Genomic DNA, 15,598 nt, shown 5'->3' on the forward strand with positions numbered 1-15,598 from the left:
AAAGCCCCCGTCTGTCGTGAAGAGGCGTAGCTCTGAGGCCAACATCCTGTCTTTGAGGGACGTTTGATGGGAGGCGGTTTAAAAGCCAGACGGCGCTTCTGACAAGCTGGCTTTGACGGATGAATCAGAGCATCGCATAGAAACTGAACGTGACGAACGGAAATAATGAAGAGTGGTCTACTCTCTCATCGGGATGGTGGCGTGGGGTAGCCCCCGCCACTGGAGATGTCTGATCGCCATCAATAAAGCTCCATCATGACATCATGAGGTTTGGAGAACCCGGAGGACGCCGCTCCGTCCGTTTGTTCCTCTTTCACTCCCGTTCCATCATCTCTAGTCTCTCTGGCTGTTCCTCTAATATTCCCCCCAATGGAGGGGTCAGCCCATACGTGAGACGCATCGGGAATCGTCTCTAACAAAAGAACAGAGGGGGTGTCGAGCGCCGCTAAAAGGTTAATACCATCAGCTCTGATGCTGCAGTTTGGAGGCTTTCGTGTTTTTTTTTTAAAGAGACGACAGGAAGTGGTTCGTCTACTCCTCCGTTATTGTCCTCATTATCTTCCTGCATTTCCAGTTTCTCCATTTCGGCTCCTATTTCCCTGCAGAGCGATTATCTGCAGTTAAGAGGGGCAAACGGGAGGAAATTCACCATAACAACCTTCCCAGATTCTTTTGTTTTATTCTGTTTCTTTTGTTCGTTCCTGAAGGTTCCTGATGTCCTCTTCATTGTCTGTTCGACACCCCCCCCCCTTTTGAAGGCCTTCACCTGGACCAGAGGTCCTCAACCGGTACCTCCGTCGCCTCCCAATCCTCCGTCCAATCAAAAACTTAATTGGACCACATATGAATAAATGAAGGGATGCTTAACTGAGGGGGGGGGGCTGCTGGGTATCCCTGTGTGTGCAATCGGCCCGGCGATGCCGTAGATCTAAGACCCCCCCCCAATTCAGAGGGGCCAGGTCATAAAAATCATCATTAATAGCAAATGAGATGCAGGCCGGTAAAATAATAGGCCGACATCATTAGTGAGGAAAATATTACTCATGTTACCTGCAGGGGACCCCCCAGGAGCAGAAACCATGCTGCATGCAGTGTTTCCTCCAATAATTAAGTCTCCCAACACACCGAAGAACCCAAGGTTAATTAATGTTCAGGGTTTGGCCTTTCTGGGCTACCGTAGGAACACGGACCAGGATGGAGCAGAGTTCAGGAACTAGTCCCCAACGTCACGGACCGTCCTTTAAGGTGTGACGGATAAATCCGACTAAATACGATCAGAATAAACTTTTATTTTAAATATAATAATAAAGGTGAATCCAATTTGTATCAACTTTATTAGGAGCGTCCTCGTAACGTCACACCAACGTTGTTTCTTGTTGGTTTTGCTAGCTTGGGAGTTCCAGTTTAGCGCTAATGTATTCTGTGTTAGCAGCCGGAGCGGCCCCTTTAAGAAGGTAGTCATGTGACCGAGGCAAGCATCTCCACAATCAAACGATCAATGAACATTTATTTATATAGCGCTTAATCACATCAGAAGATATTTCAAAGCGCTTAACAGACAGAAACCCAACTGAACCCTCCAGACCAAGCATAAGCGATGGCAGAGGGGAAAAACTCCCCCATTGAGGAAGAAACTCCGGGCAGGAACCCGACTCTGGAGGGTGGTCATCCACCTTGACTGGTTGGGTGGGAAAAGAAATACACTGGGGATAGAGATAGGTCAAGGAACAGAGACAGAGATAGAGAGAATGGCAGATAGGCCAGAAATCAGAGACCCCCCAGGAGTCAAGAGTTGACCCACAGACTGGTACCCATTGACCCACAGACTGGTACCAACTGACCCACAGACCAGTACCAGTCCACGACCCGGGGGTTGGGTGCAACTGATTTAAGGAACAATAACTTCCTCTTCTGCTCAGCAAAAGCTCAACAAGGTCACGCAAAGTTGAAGACCATCGATAATTCAACAGGGAACCATTTTTAAACTTCCACTGAGTAAAACTCAACAACCTCCATCACGATGATCACACATCGTGCTGACGGACGCTTGGCAAGAACGAAACCAACAGTGACCCCATTCCTGGGGGGCAGCCCTGGAAACAGTCCTTGACCAACCTTTGGCGTTCCATGATGGAATGGAGGGAAATATAAAAATCTGGAGGTCAGACGTCGGGGCCCCAGTTCGGGTCCTGTCGTCTTGGTGGTCCATTTCACAAGCAGAAGAAACATCCCAACGGATCCCGGTCGGTGTTTCCACGGCCGATCCGTTCGTCCTCTGCGCCCCCGAGCTGAAGACTATTGATATCTGAGGTCAATAAGATCCTGCTTCATTACTAACAAGCAGCAGTTCAGCCAAACGCACGGCGTGTCCGATGTGATGTCATCGGCGAGCCACCGGAGTACCGTCTTCAGAACGGAAGTTTAGAAACTACGTCCTCCGGAGACGTGGATCCCCGGGGGGAAGAGCGTTTCATTCCTGTTTTCTCTGGGGGTGTTTTTATGTGACAAATCGAGTCGCCGTCTCCCTTCTGTTGTTTAGGAAAAAATGCTGAAACTCACTTTTATTTTGTTTCTCCGGAAAGTTTTGTGGACTGAAAAACTTTTCCCGACCTGGAGGGGGGGTGGAGATGACTGGATGTTCCTGTGTGGGTGAGGACAAGTTTACTTCTTGCAGAAACGCGAGATCTACGTCTACAAACGGGAAAGACTTCATTCCTCGGATCTGTTTCTGGTTGGTTTGCTGGGAACTCTGGGAAAGTTTTGCACACTTTAAATCTTTCTCTACCAAAGTCAAAGAAAAGGGAAGAAACTTCCAACATTTAAATTTTGAGGTGGGGGTGGGTTCCATGAGTGTTTATTTGTCTTCTGTGTGGCTCTGCGATGCAGCGGAAACGTGTCTGAAGCAATCCCTTGCCTCATACTCGTCCATTGGGATAGGATCCAGCTACCCCGTGACCCCCGAACACGGAAAGGCGATACGGAAAATGAATGAATGAATGAGTCACCTGATCCCGATGAGAACAACTCAAAAAACCTCAAAGCTAATTTGAAAAATAACGTACCGTCGTCACGGCGACGTCTCCGAACTCAGTCGATAAAAACGACCCAACATTGAACGCGCCCCGATTGAAGGGGCGTCACGCGTGTGAGACGGGTACGGTCGCAAAGATGGGGGGGCAGGGCCTCCGACATACATACAGTCATCATATTATCTCTGTTGCCATGACTACAGCTGTCAGCCGCCGCTCACTGATGGAGGGGGTTGTTGTGTGGAGGTGGAGGAAGGGCGGGGGGGGGGGCGAGATGACTGACAGCTGTGACAGGTATGAAATCCTGTTGGTCTCACACACACACACACACACACACACACACACACACACACACACACACACAAACACACACAAACACACACACACACACACACACACACACACACACACACACACACACACTGTGGGTTGCTGAGTCGGGCCTTTTGCTGTCAGCTGATGAAAACTTCTTCCGACGCGCTGCGCCACAAACGGCACAGGAAGTGGGTTGTGTTGTTCTGTTCTGATTTCGCTCGCCGCCGAGGAGCAAGACGGCGCCGGTTAACGTCGTGACGAACGGTCAACGAACGGTCAACGCTCAAAAAAAAACAGCAACCGGACAATTAAAAATATTTTTCAGATGTCGAAGGAAAAAAAAAATGGTAAAAAAAAAATGTCTTTAAAAAATTTCTTTTTCAAAAAAATATTTATTTCTAAATAAAATTATAAATAAAATTTATTTCTAACATTTGTTTTTTAGTGGGTCAAAAAAAAATGCTTTTTTTCTCATAAGATATCGGTAAATTGTCTGGTTCGTCTGCAGCGATGTTCATGCACCAGCTATTTCTTTATTGCCCGTAGGAGGAAGTGACCTCAACCCCCCCACCCCACAACCCCCCACCCATGTGACAGCTGGGTCTCCAATAAAGGCCTTTTCAGAACAAAATGAGAATGTAAACACGAAGGCTGTGGATGACATTTTCAGATGTCCTCCGGAGAAGCGCTCGGAGGCGCCGCAACAATTTCCCGACATTTTTTTTTTCTTGTTTGATGATGAAAATCTCCAACTGAGGAGCTTTCAGACCAATAAAACTCGCCCTGCTTTATTTACGCAGCTCTTATCCTCCACGGATCAAAGTGCCACAAAATAAATATCTAACTGCTGTTTTTTTTGTGTTTTGTCGGTGAAACTTTCACAACAATAGCGTGCGAACGTTAGCTACTGATGCAAGGCTTCACCGAGGGGGTCGATGTTCGCGTGCCACATTTCATCCCGTGACCAGTTGTGATGTCATCACAGAGCCGGGGGTTGGGCTTCCAGCCGTGAGTCACAGTCACACTTTGTGTTTCACCATGTTGGAACGGAGCGATGAAGATGAGGAGGAAGAGACGCGGCAGTTTGTGGTGTTTATGTGGGAAGTTTGGTGACGCTAATTTACAAGACACTTTTGACAACAACTTGTCTCCACGGTAACGTGAGAAAAAGTAGAAATTGTAGGAAAGTCGGACTTGACTTTCGAATAAACAAACAGAACCAGGATTTTAGTATTTGAAGCAGAATAAATCATCCTGGGGGGGTTTGGGGGCCCATCCAGCCGGAAACGTGTGTGTCGATAGAGGATGACGAAGGGCAGAGAAGAAGAGCCGGTGGCTCTGAGGGCAGAGGTCACATGTGACATGATGGATTACACCAGCGAGTCCCGTCAGAGGAGTCCGACGCAACAGGACTCGCAGCGCGTCTCAGAAGTGACTACACAAGAGCACGTTTGCATATTTCACCGCCGAACACCGACTGGAACGCAGCACGAGGTCCACAAAAACACCGAAACACACATCAGATTTAATGTAGTGCATACCCCTCCAAAATAAAGGCCTATTAGAATGAAGATTTCTCCACAAATATGTAAAAATATTCATAAAAATTAGCTGCATCCACTGCAAAAAGTATAACTGAAATATATAAGATATGAAAATAATTTGTAATAGCACTAACAGCCACTAAATGTAGGATGCAACTGTTTAAAACTCGTGAAATAATAATAACACTAAATCTCTCCTGATGGTTCAGTAAACGTAAATAGATGATCTGAAACAGCTGATGTGGGAAAACATTTACAGTTGAAATGTTTCTTTACTATAAACACAAATACCAACATTTGCACAGTTCAACCTACATCAGACATGAAACAGCCGCTCACGCAGTCTGTGAGACGCTAGCACTGTGGAGGTGTGACCGCTAAAACACGCTAAAAGCTGCCTGGATTCTGCAAACGTGTGAAAACAAAACGCCAACTTTTTTCTCTACGGATTACAAGGATGGGTTTTCTGGGATTTACTCAGTGCGTGTGTGTGTGTGTGTGTGTGTGTGTGTGTGTGTGTGTGTGTGTGTGTGTGTGTGTACAAGCCCACGCCATACACCCACAGTAGCACAATGGGTAGTGAAGCTAATGGATACACAGAACAGAATAGACGTTTGAATCAACGGATGGATGAAAACATTGGTTCTGGTTTAGTTATACAACCAGTTAAAAGCACTGGGAACAAGCCTAGAACACCAGGACCTGCCATCCTGGGAGGGGGTCAAAAGTACACCTACAAAATAATGTAGGCTCATTCTCCATGACTTTTGACCCATGATGCTCAGGTGACTCCCATCAGCCTCCCCAGGGCTTTATATTCTGGGTCCAGTCTCAGCTGTATCTGCTACCTTCAGGCTAAATAATGCAGAAGTATTATTTAGTCGCAATCTTGCTATGCAGATGACACTCAATTATATGTTCTCGTCATTCCACTTCATATATTCAACTTCAAAGACAATAATTTTCATAGTTTTTCCTGTTAACTGCAAATAAATTAAATTCTGAGAAAACTGGAACATATTTTAAGCTAGAAAGGAAAGACTCCATCTTCCTCCTCCTCATTTAAATGATAGAAAAACTAAACTAAAATAAGATTCAAACTTTCATTGTGCATTAAGAGCAGAATTTTTCTTTCCTCGTTGGCGGAGAATCAAACCGTTGAAGTCACAGTGACAAGGGACTCTATTTTGGCTCGTTATATACCTCATGACACGTTCAATGTCACCTTGACCAAAATAGTGCTACGAGAATGGGTGAACGTCACCCATCTTTGTCGGGAAGGCCGACAGATTCCAGGTCTGACTCTGTGTGGGTGGTTTTGAGGAGCTGCTGCCGTCAGAGGATGAAGAGCGTTACACACCTTCAACAGCGCCAAACCGGTGAAGAACCCAACACGTGGGTTGGGTTCTTTTGTGCTTTCCTCGTCTTCTCTGCAGGTAAACAAACATATAAACGAACGATCCTCCAGACCAGCCGTGTCTTAGCCCGATCAACCCAACGGGATCTTCACGCAGCCCCGCCCGCCCTGGGGCCATCTGCTGCCCTCCCTCTAATCCAGAGGGTTGTCACCGATGATTAGCCTCCCACTCCATCACTCTCTCTCTCCTTCTTCCATTATACATTCCTACTTCATTATAAAACGAGCGTAAAGGAATATTACGCTGTGCCCTCTCAGCTCAAACTCCTTCCTATGGATTTTTGATGCCTGCTAACCGTCTGCACTTCCTCTTCCTCCCTCCCTTCCTGCTTCATTATACAATTCAGGCATATTATGCTGACTTTAGGGATCTCATAATGAGCGTTCTTGTGTGTTTTTAAGTCTACAAATTAACCACCTTTTCCACCCTGTGTTAAAAAGTGCATCTTTGGTAAGACATAAACATTTCCTGGCACTAGAAATGCAGCTAATAAGCAATCGACAAATTGCCCATCAATAATGGTTCCCAAACAAACAGCAGAAGACTCCGTAACGGAAGGAGATATGATTCCACAGCTAGTCTAGTTATACTGGGAAGGTTTCAAGTGTTATGTCAGAGGAATTTCATCACCTCCAACCTCCAACTACCCAGGACTGGTTGTGACATCATTCCCAGCTCAGAATTCCAAATTTTAAGGTGATGGGAACACAACAAACCGACAGGAATTCTCATTCCTTTGACTTTTCGTCTAGATCAGGGGTGTCAAACCCATTTTCACCGGGGGTCACATCAGAATAACAGCTGTCCTCAAAGGGCCAGATCTAACTAATAAATGTAACTAAATGTAACTCAATTTAATGTCAAATAAATGTAACTACTCCTTAATGTTAAATAACTCTGAATTTATTATGTATTCAAATTATAAACATTACAGTTGCAGTTTCTCTGTTCTAACATAAATCCTTTTAATCTGTCAGGTTATTAAACCCACAGAACTCCATCAATCCAGGATCAAACGATCAATGAATGAAGAAAAATAACATCAGACACAAGTTAGGACTTTAACTTTGTTCACAACGTTTTACTGCATTGTGGGAAATGTAGTTTTTGGTCAAACCACACTTTTGACCTATTTAGTTTTAGATAGTCTGATCTTTATTGGTCTTGCGGGCCACATAAAATGATCCATAATGTTATAATTTTTTCAAACCTATATTGCATGAAAAAAATTCAGAATTTGGAACGAATTTACCACAACAAAAGCATGAATGTGTCCATGAATTGTGGGTTTACAAAGAAAAGCCAGCAAAACTCACGACATTCACAACAACGGTTCTCATAATCCAAACCCCGCCAGCCATAATTGTCTGGCTGATATCACACGCACAATATCTGGCTGTTAGCATCACCGCAGAGAGAATATTAGCCCACTGATTTCAAAGCATCGCTGTGCCGCCTCAAAGGGCTGCTAGCGTGGCTCCAGACTCTGGAAGTCTGGGTAATTACTTTTCATTAATCACTTCTGCAGTTTTATTGTGCGGTCCAACTCAACTAAGCCGAACGCACGACATGCTCAGTGCGGTCAAAGTTATCCTGCAGATCAACACCATCAAATTAGCTGTATAGCTGCCATTCTGTCACCGAGAGGAAGAAGGAAACTATCCAGGAATGAGGCGGCGACAAAAACGTGAACGAATCCGATGTGATTACGTATGACCGAAATCACAATATTGTAACTCAACGTTCTCTGCGATTTAACGGCTCTGATTCCTCAACCGCGGAGAAGATTATAAACCGATTGTTTTTGCGATTTATCACGTGGTCTAATGATTAACTACCCAGCATCCCTTACTCATTAAATGCTGCGAAACAAGACGCATTTTACACTCAAAAAAAGATGATCAAAAACATGTTTGTGAGCGCCGGTGGCCGGTGGGAGCGATGGAGGATTAGCGATACGGATGCTGGATGGATGGGAGTATATTTACTGCTGAGCCTCCTCTGCTTTATTAGAGCAGCATTAGCCGCTAAATGTCAGCGCTTTCTTCAATGATACGGGGCAGCCATTCCTCTCAGCCCGCCGAACGCCGCCTGGCCGCCTCCCACGGGAGCAGAGGGCCTTTTTGAATGCCACTCCCTAACCGCCAAAGCGCCTGGTTTCCCCCAAAATGCCCCCATGATTTGTTTGAGTTCCAGATTGATTCCAGTACTTCTTGTTTAGGGGAAGAAATCCAGGAAATCTAGCAGGAGAATTTTCCTCGATCAGTTTTTTTAGGCGCGACTCCGACCATAAGAGCCTCTTCACCGTCGCCTTTCGCGTCAGGATCATCAGCGACTAAAACACGAGTCGTGACCCTGCAGAAATTTAGTGCACAAAAACTGTGTAGGTCAGACTTTTCTGTCATGTTTTTCATCCTCTCGGAACACAAATCTAACGCTGATCTGTTTGCTCACGCCACGAGCATCCAGCTGGCGCCGAGGGAGGATGACTCCACGCCTGGCGGAAAAACACGTTGAATGTGGCAGAAAAAGGCAGGGAGAATCCTCTTATGTCATTCTAAATAAAGTTTTTTTGTGGGATGGAAAGTAATCTCTAATCCCGCCGTCCCTCCTGTATCAGTAATCGCCAGGTTTTAGTTTAAGCTCTGTCATTTAGATGAAACAAACTGGCATCTTTCTCCAACGGATGGATGGAGACCAAGCTCAGTCTGGGTCAAATGTGACGGGTTTCAAGAGGGGGGTCATGCTACCCCGTCGTATTTGGTGTGTTCTGATGGTTTTAGGGCCAAACACACTCACAACGCACCATTAGCCCCCATTTCCACTCCAACTGAACCTAAAATGAAAACAAAAACACCGGCCGGCTGAATTAGAATAAAACCCGGTGGCACACTGTGTAATGAAAAATGAAAATCCCAAGGAAATTGTCTTAATTTATATGCATGACCTAAATTTGTTGCCGGTTGCCAAGGAATTTAAACATTGGCTGCCCAATTACCTCACAGTCTCTAGTTTGCCCTCAGGTCTATGCTAATTACGGTCATAGAGGGTCATAGAAGTCGTAAAAATGAGGAAATCTCACAGGGATCTTATGATTGGAGGAGAATCTGGTTGCATTCCTGTTGGTATCAAAGTGACATGACTGCTCCTGGATGAGTTCGAGACAGCTAGCAGACGTCACGCAGGTACACAGGTATTAGCACAGAGCTTTTTATAGCAAAGGATTTCCAGGCAACACAGGGACGCCGGCTTTTATTGGAATGATGAGTCACGATTGGGTGAGTCAAGGACAATCGATTAGGGATGCTTTTTTTTTTTTAAAAGACCAAAATTGTTTGAGCCAGTCGCAGATGATGCTAACAAACAGGTCTATCAATCAACGCCCCAACGGGAGATCCATCTTTCAATCCAACCTCTCCTGCTTTCCTTCCTCAGTTTGGCCGAAGGTGTTTTTTTTCCCGTAATAATGACCTTGTCTCGGCTGGACTGAACTTGTGAACCCGTCACACGTGTTTGCCTTCAACTTCCTGGATGCCGTCTTCGTTGAGGACGCCGTAATAGCAGGTGATTGTGGGGAGAGAGACTAACAACCCTGGGCGAGGGCGACATCCTTCAATGCCAGTGTCAATCGGAAGGCGGGAAAGTCTCGGGCTAACAATCGCCTGTCATTGCTTGTTGCTGTGCCCCGGAGCATTGAAAGGTGACATCGGTGACACACCGCTTCGCGTTCGGGGCGCCGGAGGCTGAATGATCTCTCCTGTATTGACCACGAAGGAATAAAGCTTCACTTTGGCTGCAAAGTGACAGATCATTAGAGATGCATTGCCGACAAATGTAGAGGTACTCCAACACGCCCACACACACACACACACACACACACACGTAAACCCACAGGCATTGTGGTGAGTGGCGAAAAGTACAGTTGGCATCATCCACAGGGTAAAATGAGTCCGATCACGCCAGCGAAGACTCTTCACTGCCGGGTGGTCGCGTGAATATTTGCCCCAATTCTGTCCCAGCGTTGAAACCACGGCGGAAAAACACATCGGCAAATAAAACAACGGCATTCATGAGACGGATAATGGATTTAATTAGTAACTTTAGTCTTATCATGACAAACAACATCACTAATTATAAGATAAACAAATCGTGGAAGAGCTGACGCAGATCCCACCAGTAAAGGCCAAGGGTTAGCTAATGTTAGCGGCGTTACGACCCACGAAACACCGTGGCAACACTGCGTTTCATCAACGCAGCAGAGAAGGACGTGAGGATGCATCAATAAATACACAGCAGCAAACACAGAGAAAACAACGCTCCTGACGGTGCGTGACGTGGAGCGTTTGTGAACATATCAATGTTGAACAAACCTCTAGGAAGTCACACGGAAAGTTTGAAGTCTATCGGTGGAAAGAGTTCTACGATACTCAAATCAAAGGTAAGATTAAAGGCGATTGTTTCCATGTTGAAGAACGTCAAAGAAAACAGAAGAAAACTTGTTTAGAGGCAATAAGAATTTGTCAATTCAGTATTTTTATTGGGTTCTTCCAATGAAATGATCTAGAGTGACGTCAGGCAAGAAGGGCTTCCTCACTCATTGGCTGTTGTTGGCGTCAATAGATGACAATTGGGTTTTTAAACAGGAAGGAGTGCAGGACAGTTTGCGTATGTTGGTGCTCACCTGCGAGCAAACACGGTGTCGCTCTGAGCAAAGAATCCTGGGATTGGTCAAGAACAAGAAGAAAACATCAATAAACGTCCGAAACGTCAGAGAAAGTCCAGCGAAGGAGATCAATTGGTACAAATATTTGGTGACCAATTCGATGAGTCTGAGAAAAATTCAAATTTTCAAAAGAAATAAAATAGGTTTTTATTTGTCCCACCAAATCAGAGGTCAAAGGTCGTACGTTGAATCAGTTAAACTCCACGACTTGCGTGTTTAATGACTCACACCTGTCAGAAGGAGTCTTTGGATGGGGTCACGACTCCGGCGACGCCTGGAAGGTGAGACGTGTGCTGATTTGGTCTAATGAGGCGAGACAGCGAGTGTGATGGGATTAGCGTGATCAGAGGCCAGAGGCGACTCCTGCGTAATCTGGACCCATAATCTGGACCTCATGAAAGATTATGCGGGAGGGGCAAAGGGGGCAGACGCATGATTTAAAACCTGTTGATGCAAATGCATACGGAGAACGTAGTGAAGATGCCACTGTATGTCTTTTTTCTAGACTTCCTTGAACGCACCCTCGCCCAGTTACCACCTGTAATTGATTTACCCTCCGACAGACGTGGCGCCGCAGCATCGCCGGCGCTAGGCTAATGAAGCACGGTGACGCTACCAGAACAGGAAGGACGCACCTGCTGTGCAAGCATTAAGACGCTCCAAAGTACACAACCATCATCCAGGTGCGGTGACGGTCACCCCTAGCAACGGATGAGATTGACTTCGGAATTTATTTTTTCACTGCACTGATTGGGGGTGAAAAAGCTGTGAATCTCAAACCAGGGTTGCAGAATGTGAGCGCCAGACAGAAACGGCGCGATAAAGATGTAGAGGAAGAGGAGTGCGCAGATGAGAGGAAGTGACAAGAGTGTGAAAATAGCATCCGATGGGGAGACGAACTCTCTGCAATGCCCCCCATCACTCCGGGTGGAAAAGCGTGGCGAGTGGTTTTCACCCTCATCACCGAGAACCAGCGTCCCTCATCGGTCCCCCCCACTCATCAGCCGCCACCTTCAGACGGTCGTCTCCACCAGCCTCGTTTTGGGTAGAAGCGTGAAAACGGCGCTGAACTTCCCACCTTCCCAAACAGATATATCACATTTCCACAGAAGGCAATAAAAGCAAACGCCAGCCTGATTCCCCCACAGTCTTACCCGAGACAGGGGTTGCATTTCAGCTCGACTCATCAATATGCAAAACATCCCAGCATTGCTTGCCACGAGAATATTCCCTCCTCTGCACACTCGGCAAATGTGCACCAACACCACTTTTTATGCGCGTGTGTTGTTGTTCTTCTTTAAAAGCTTCGATTGGCAAGTAAAAGTATGCAAATCTTGTGCAAACATAATCTCATTTTGATGAAAAGAGCTGGGATTCAAAGCCCCTAAATTGCCCTGTGTGATTTTAATACTCTGTAGACAATCGTCAAACCGAGGAGGCGCGGGAGGAGGAAGGACTCCCGGGGGCTGAAATCAATGCCCTACCTTTCATTATTAAAGGAGTGAACAAACTCCAAACACTGGATTACATATCAAAGCCTGGAGAGTTCTCCTGATGGAGCATGCACGGCGTTGGGGGAGCGGCGGCGTAGCGTGGGAGCGAGGCGTAATCGCGGTGACCTACAGTAGGGCGGATGTAGGTTAAGTTGGACTGCAGAGCATCGCTCTGCCTTTCTCTTTCTCCAGGCTCGTCCCCGGAGCCGTCTTTCCTGGCTTGTTAAATCCTCGCTTCTTTAATCTCCTTAGTCAGCTACATCCTCTTTAAAGATGCAGAACCACAAGAGAGACGTGGGAGACGTCAAACAGGGGCCGGAGCTCGGCGGGGCGGAGCCGGATGGGCGGAGTCAGCTCTTAGGTGATCCTCGTTTTCCTTTTTTTAGGAAAACGAGGAACCTTTTCTGAGCTTTTTCCTCTAAGTTTTTTGATTTACGTCTTTTTTTTTTCAAGGCAGCAGGGAGTCGTTTTCTCCGCGTTTATTAGAAATGATGGCAGCAAAATTTATGTCGATGTCTTGTTTAGTCATTAAACTTCTCCCTGCTGGAGCTACATTCCCAGCAGAACCTGGGAAAGGAGAAGGAATACTATCACCGCACCATCGTGCACAATTTTACACGATGTGCAACCATCCCTGGGCGCCTCACATACTTCATCCCTCACGCCGTAACGCACACCGTTTCAATAACGCTGCGTCACCTTCGACTCGGGGAGATGAAAGTAATCCCGTAAGAAACAGATCACCGTTGCCTCGCGCGCCGCGCGCACCGAGGAGACGGCGCTACTGTAGATTTCTGGGTCATTTTTCAAGCGCACGCGTCTTTTTGAAGTTCGTTTACCTCAAAATGATAAATGCGCGAGACGACCGGTTTCATTTGGAGGTGTCGTTGACACGTGGAAGTTAATCTTTCCGCGTGATTTAAAGGGTTCGCAAAAGTCCTCACAACGTTTGCCGTATATAACGAGGTGAAAAAAAGCGCGTTTGGCGTCCCACTGCGCGAGTGGTAGGTCACACAGCATAGCAACACCAGCCGCCGTCATTAAGGCTCCATATGTAAAACAAGGGATCAGATTTAAGCTCTAATTAGAGGTTGAGCAGCTCTACCTGTTTCCCAGAAGTAAACAGATTTGCCATCGTCAGTCTGAGCGCGAGCCTTCCAGAAACCACAGAGGAGCAGCAGCGTCACCAGAAGGTACCGGCTCCCCGCGGTTCTTTTTACCCCCGGGGCCCCCGCTGCACCCCTCCACCCTGGCCCCATGGTCCGCCACAGGAGAAAAGTAAATCCACTCAGTTCAGAAGATCACAGAAGGCAAAAAAAAAAAAAAAAACGTCCAGGAGGCAACAGGAAGGAAGAGAGACGCGGCTGGGGGTTTTAGGCAAACGAGTAGGAGGCAGAACGAGAGAATGGGGTACGCTGGGAGTCCTGTGAGGGGGGGTTCGGGTCCGGTACTCCGTTCAGGGTTCCTCGTTCTGATCCGGACTTGTCAGGATGGTCCCGTCGGGCGTCCGTCCGTCACTGGGGGGGTCGGTCTTCCTCCTCCATCCTATCCTCCTCCTCCTCAGCGCATCGCTGCCTCCGTCCTCTGGCTGTGGAGCAGTGACAGTGGGCGAGTGTCTGCAGTGTGGTTCTCCTCTCTCCCTCTCTCTCCCTCACTCATTCACTTCTCCTCCGCTCTCCTTTTATCTCTTTTCCCTCCCCAGCCCCGTCTCGTCTTCCCCCTCTCGTCTCTCCTTCTCTGCGTCGCCGTTCACCTCCTCTTCCTCACTTCTTCGTCTTCTTCCCTCTCCCTCACCTTTTCCCTCCCCTGTTTTCCTGACTCCCCGCCTGGGGCAGAACGAAGGATACTCTACCCCCCCACTGCTTCCTTCACCAATCGTCCTCCGCTTGCAGAGCCGGGGGAGGCGAGCGGGGAGACCGGCGGCGCTCGCGCTGGTCTCACGTTTCAGAAGCGGCGCTTCAGGATCAGAGGCAGGAGGACGAGCGAGGCTTAAAGCAAAGGAGGGGGGTGGAGGGGGTTAATGGGGGAAGCGAGGAGGAGCGAAACACTGAAGTGGGGGGAGGAAATGAAGGGGGGAGAAGAAGAAGAAGTGTGAAGAGTCAGTGAGGATTAACAGGAAGAGTTTAACGTTCTTATAAAAAAAAAAACAACTTTCGATGAATAAAACAGACGGAAAAAGATTTAATGAAATCACATCAGGAAGAAAACAGCCGACTCAGCACTTCGTCTGCCAGAAATGTATTTAAAAAAAAAATTTGTTAAAGTTCAATGGTGGAAATTAAAGATAGAAACCAAAGAAAGAAAAGAAAGTTTAGAAAAAGTAAACGGTTATGGATTCTTCTGCTCATAACGGGTCCTGATTCACATTATTCTTTATTATTATTATATTATTATTATTATATATTATTATTATTATTATTATTATTATCATTATTATTATTATATTATTATTATAGTAACTAATAATAATAAAATTATAATAATGTTGTTGTTGTTGTTGTGTGATTAATATAAACATTGCACATCAATTTATTGATGTTGGTGTTCCTCTTCCCTATCTCCCCCCTCCCCATCCATCTGCATCCTTCTCTCCCCCCACCTCCATCTTCTTCTCCCCCTCCCCCATCCATCCCTCACTGACTCCCCCTCTCCCTCATCTATCGATGTGTCATCCTCTCCTCCTCTCCCCCACCTCCCTCTGTTCCTCTTTATCTTTCCCCGTCTTCATTTCCCTCCCTCTCTCTCTCCCTCCTCTCCCCCCTCTCCAGGTTTCTGCCTGTTAAAAGCAGCGTTTTCCTCGCAGCTCTGGAGAATCAAGTCGTTCTGCTTCCTCCTAATCTCCCAAAAAGGCTCCACGTTAGCATCCGGCTAACATCTACATATCCCGTGAACAACGCCACCTGAACAGGTGCGGCGTTAAAAAACGCGAAGCCCGAAATAAAACAAGTGGCATTTAAATGTCGAACACAACCTTCAATCACGCCGACGAGCAGATTACAGCGTGTGTGACGGCGCAGGTCGAACTCGTTTTGGGGTTTTAATGTCGTGACAGAGCAGCTGGGGTCACGTTAGGACG

General features: G+C 46.7%; 1 protein-coding gene across 1 annotated transcript in view; it reads right to left on the reverse strand.

Annotated features, from left to right (window-relative positions):
• The window catches only part of thsd7ab (thrombospondin, type I, domain containing 7Ab), a 129,771-nt gene extending 115,988 nt beyond the window's left edge, over nucleotides 1-13,783 (reverse strand). Inside the window, exon 1 of the mRNA XM_068323725.1 lies at nucleotides 13,628-13,783. Within this exon, the coding sequence (XP_068179826.1) occupies nucleotides 13,628-13,781 (154 nt within the window). The 5' untranslated portion in view covers nucleotides 13,782-13,783. The remainder of the gene's footprint in view (nucleotides 1-13,627) is intronic.
• Nucleotides 13,784-15,598: the final 1,815 nt, after the last annotated feature.

Source organism: Antennarius striatus, chromosome 9, assembly GCF_040054535.1.
Source record: "Antennarius striatus isolate MH-2024 chromosome 9, ASM4005453v1, whole genome shotgun sequence".
Taxonomy (NCBI): domain Eukaryota; kingdom Metazoa; phylum Chordata; class Actinopteri; order Lophiiformes; family Antennariidae; genus Antennarius; species Antennarius striatus.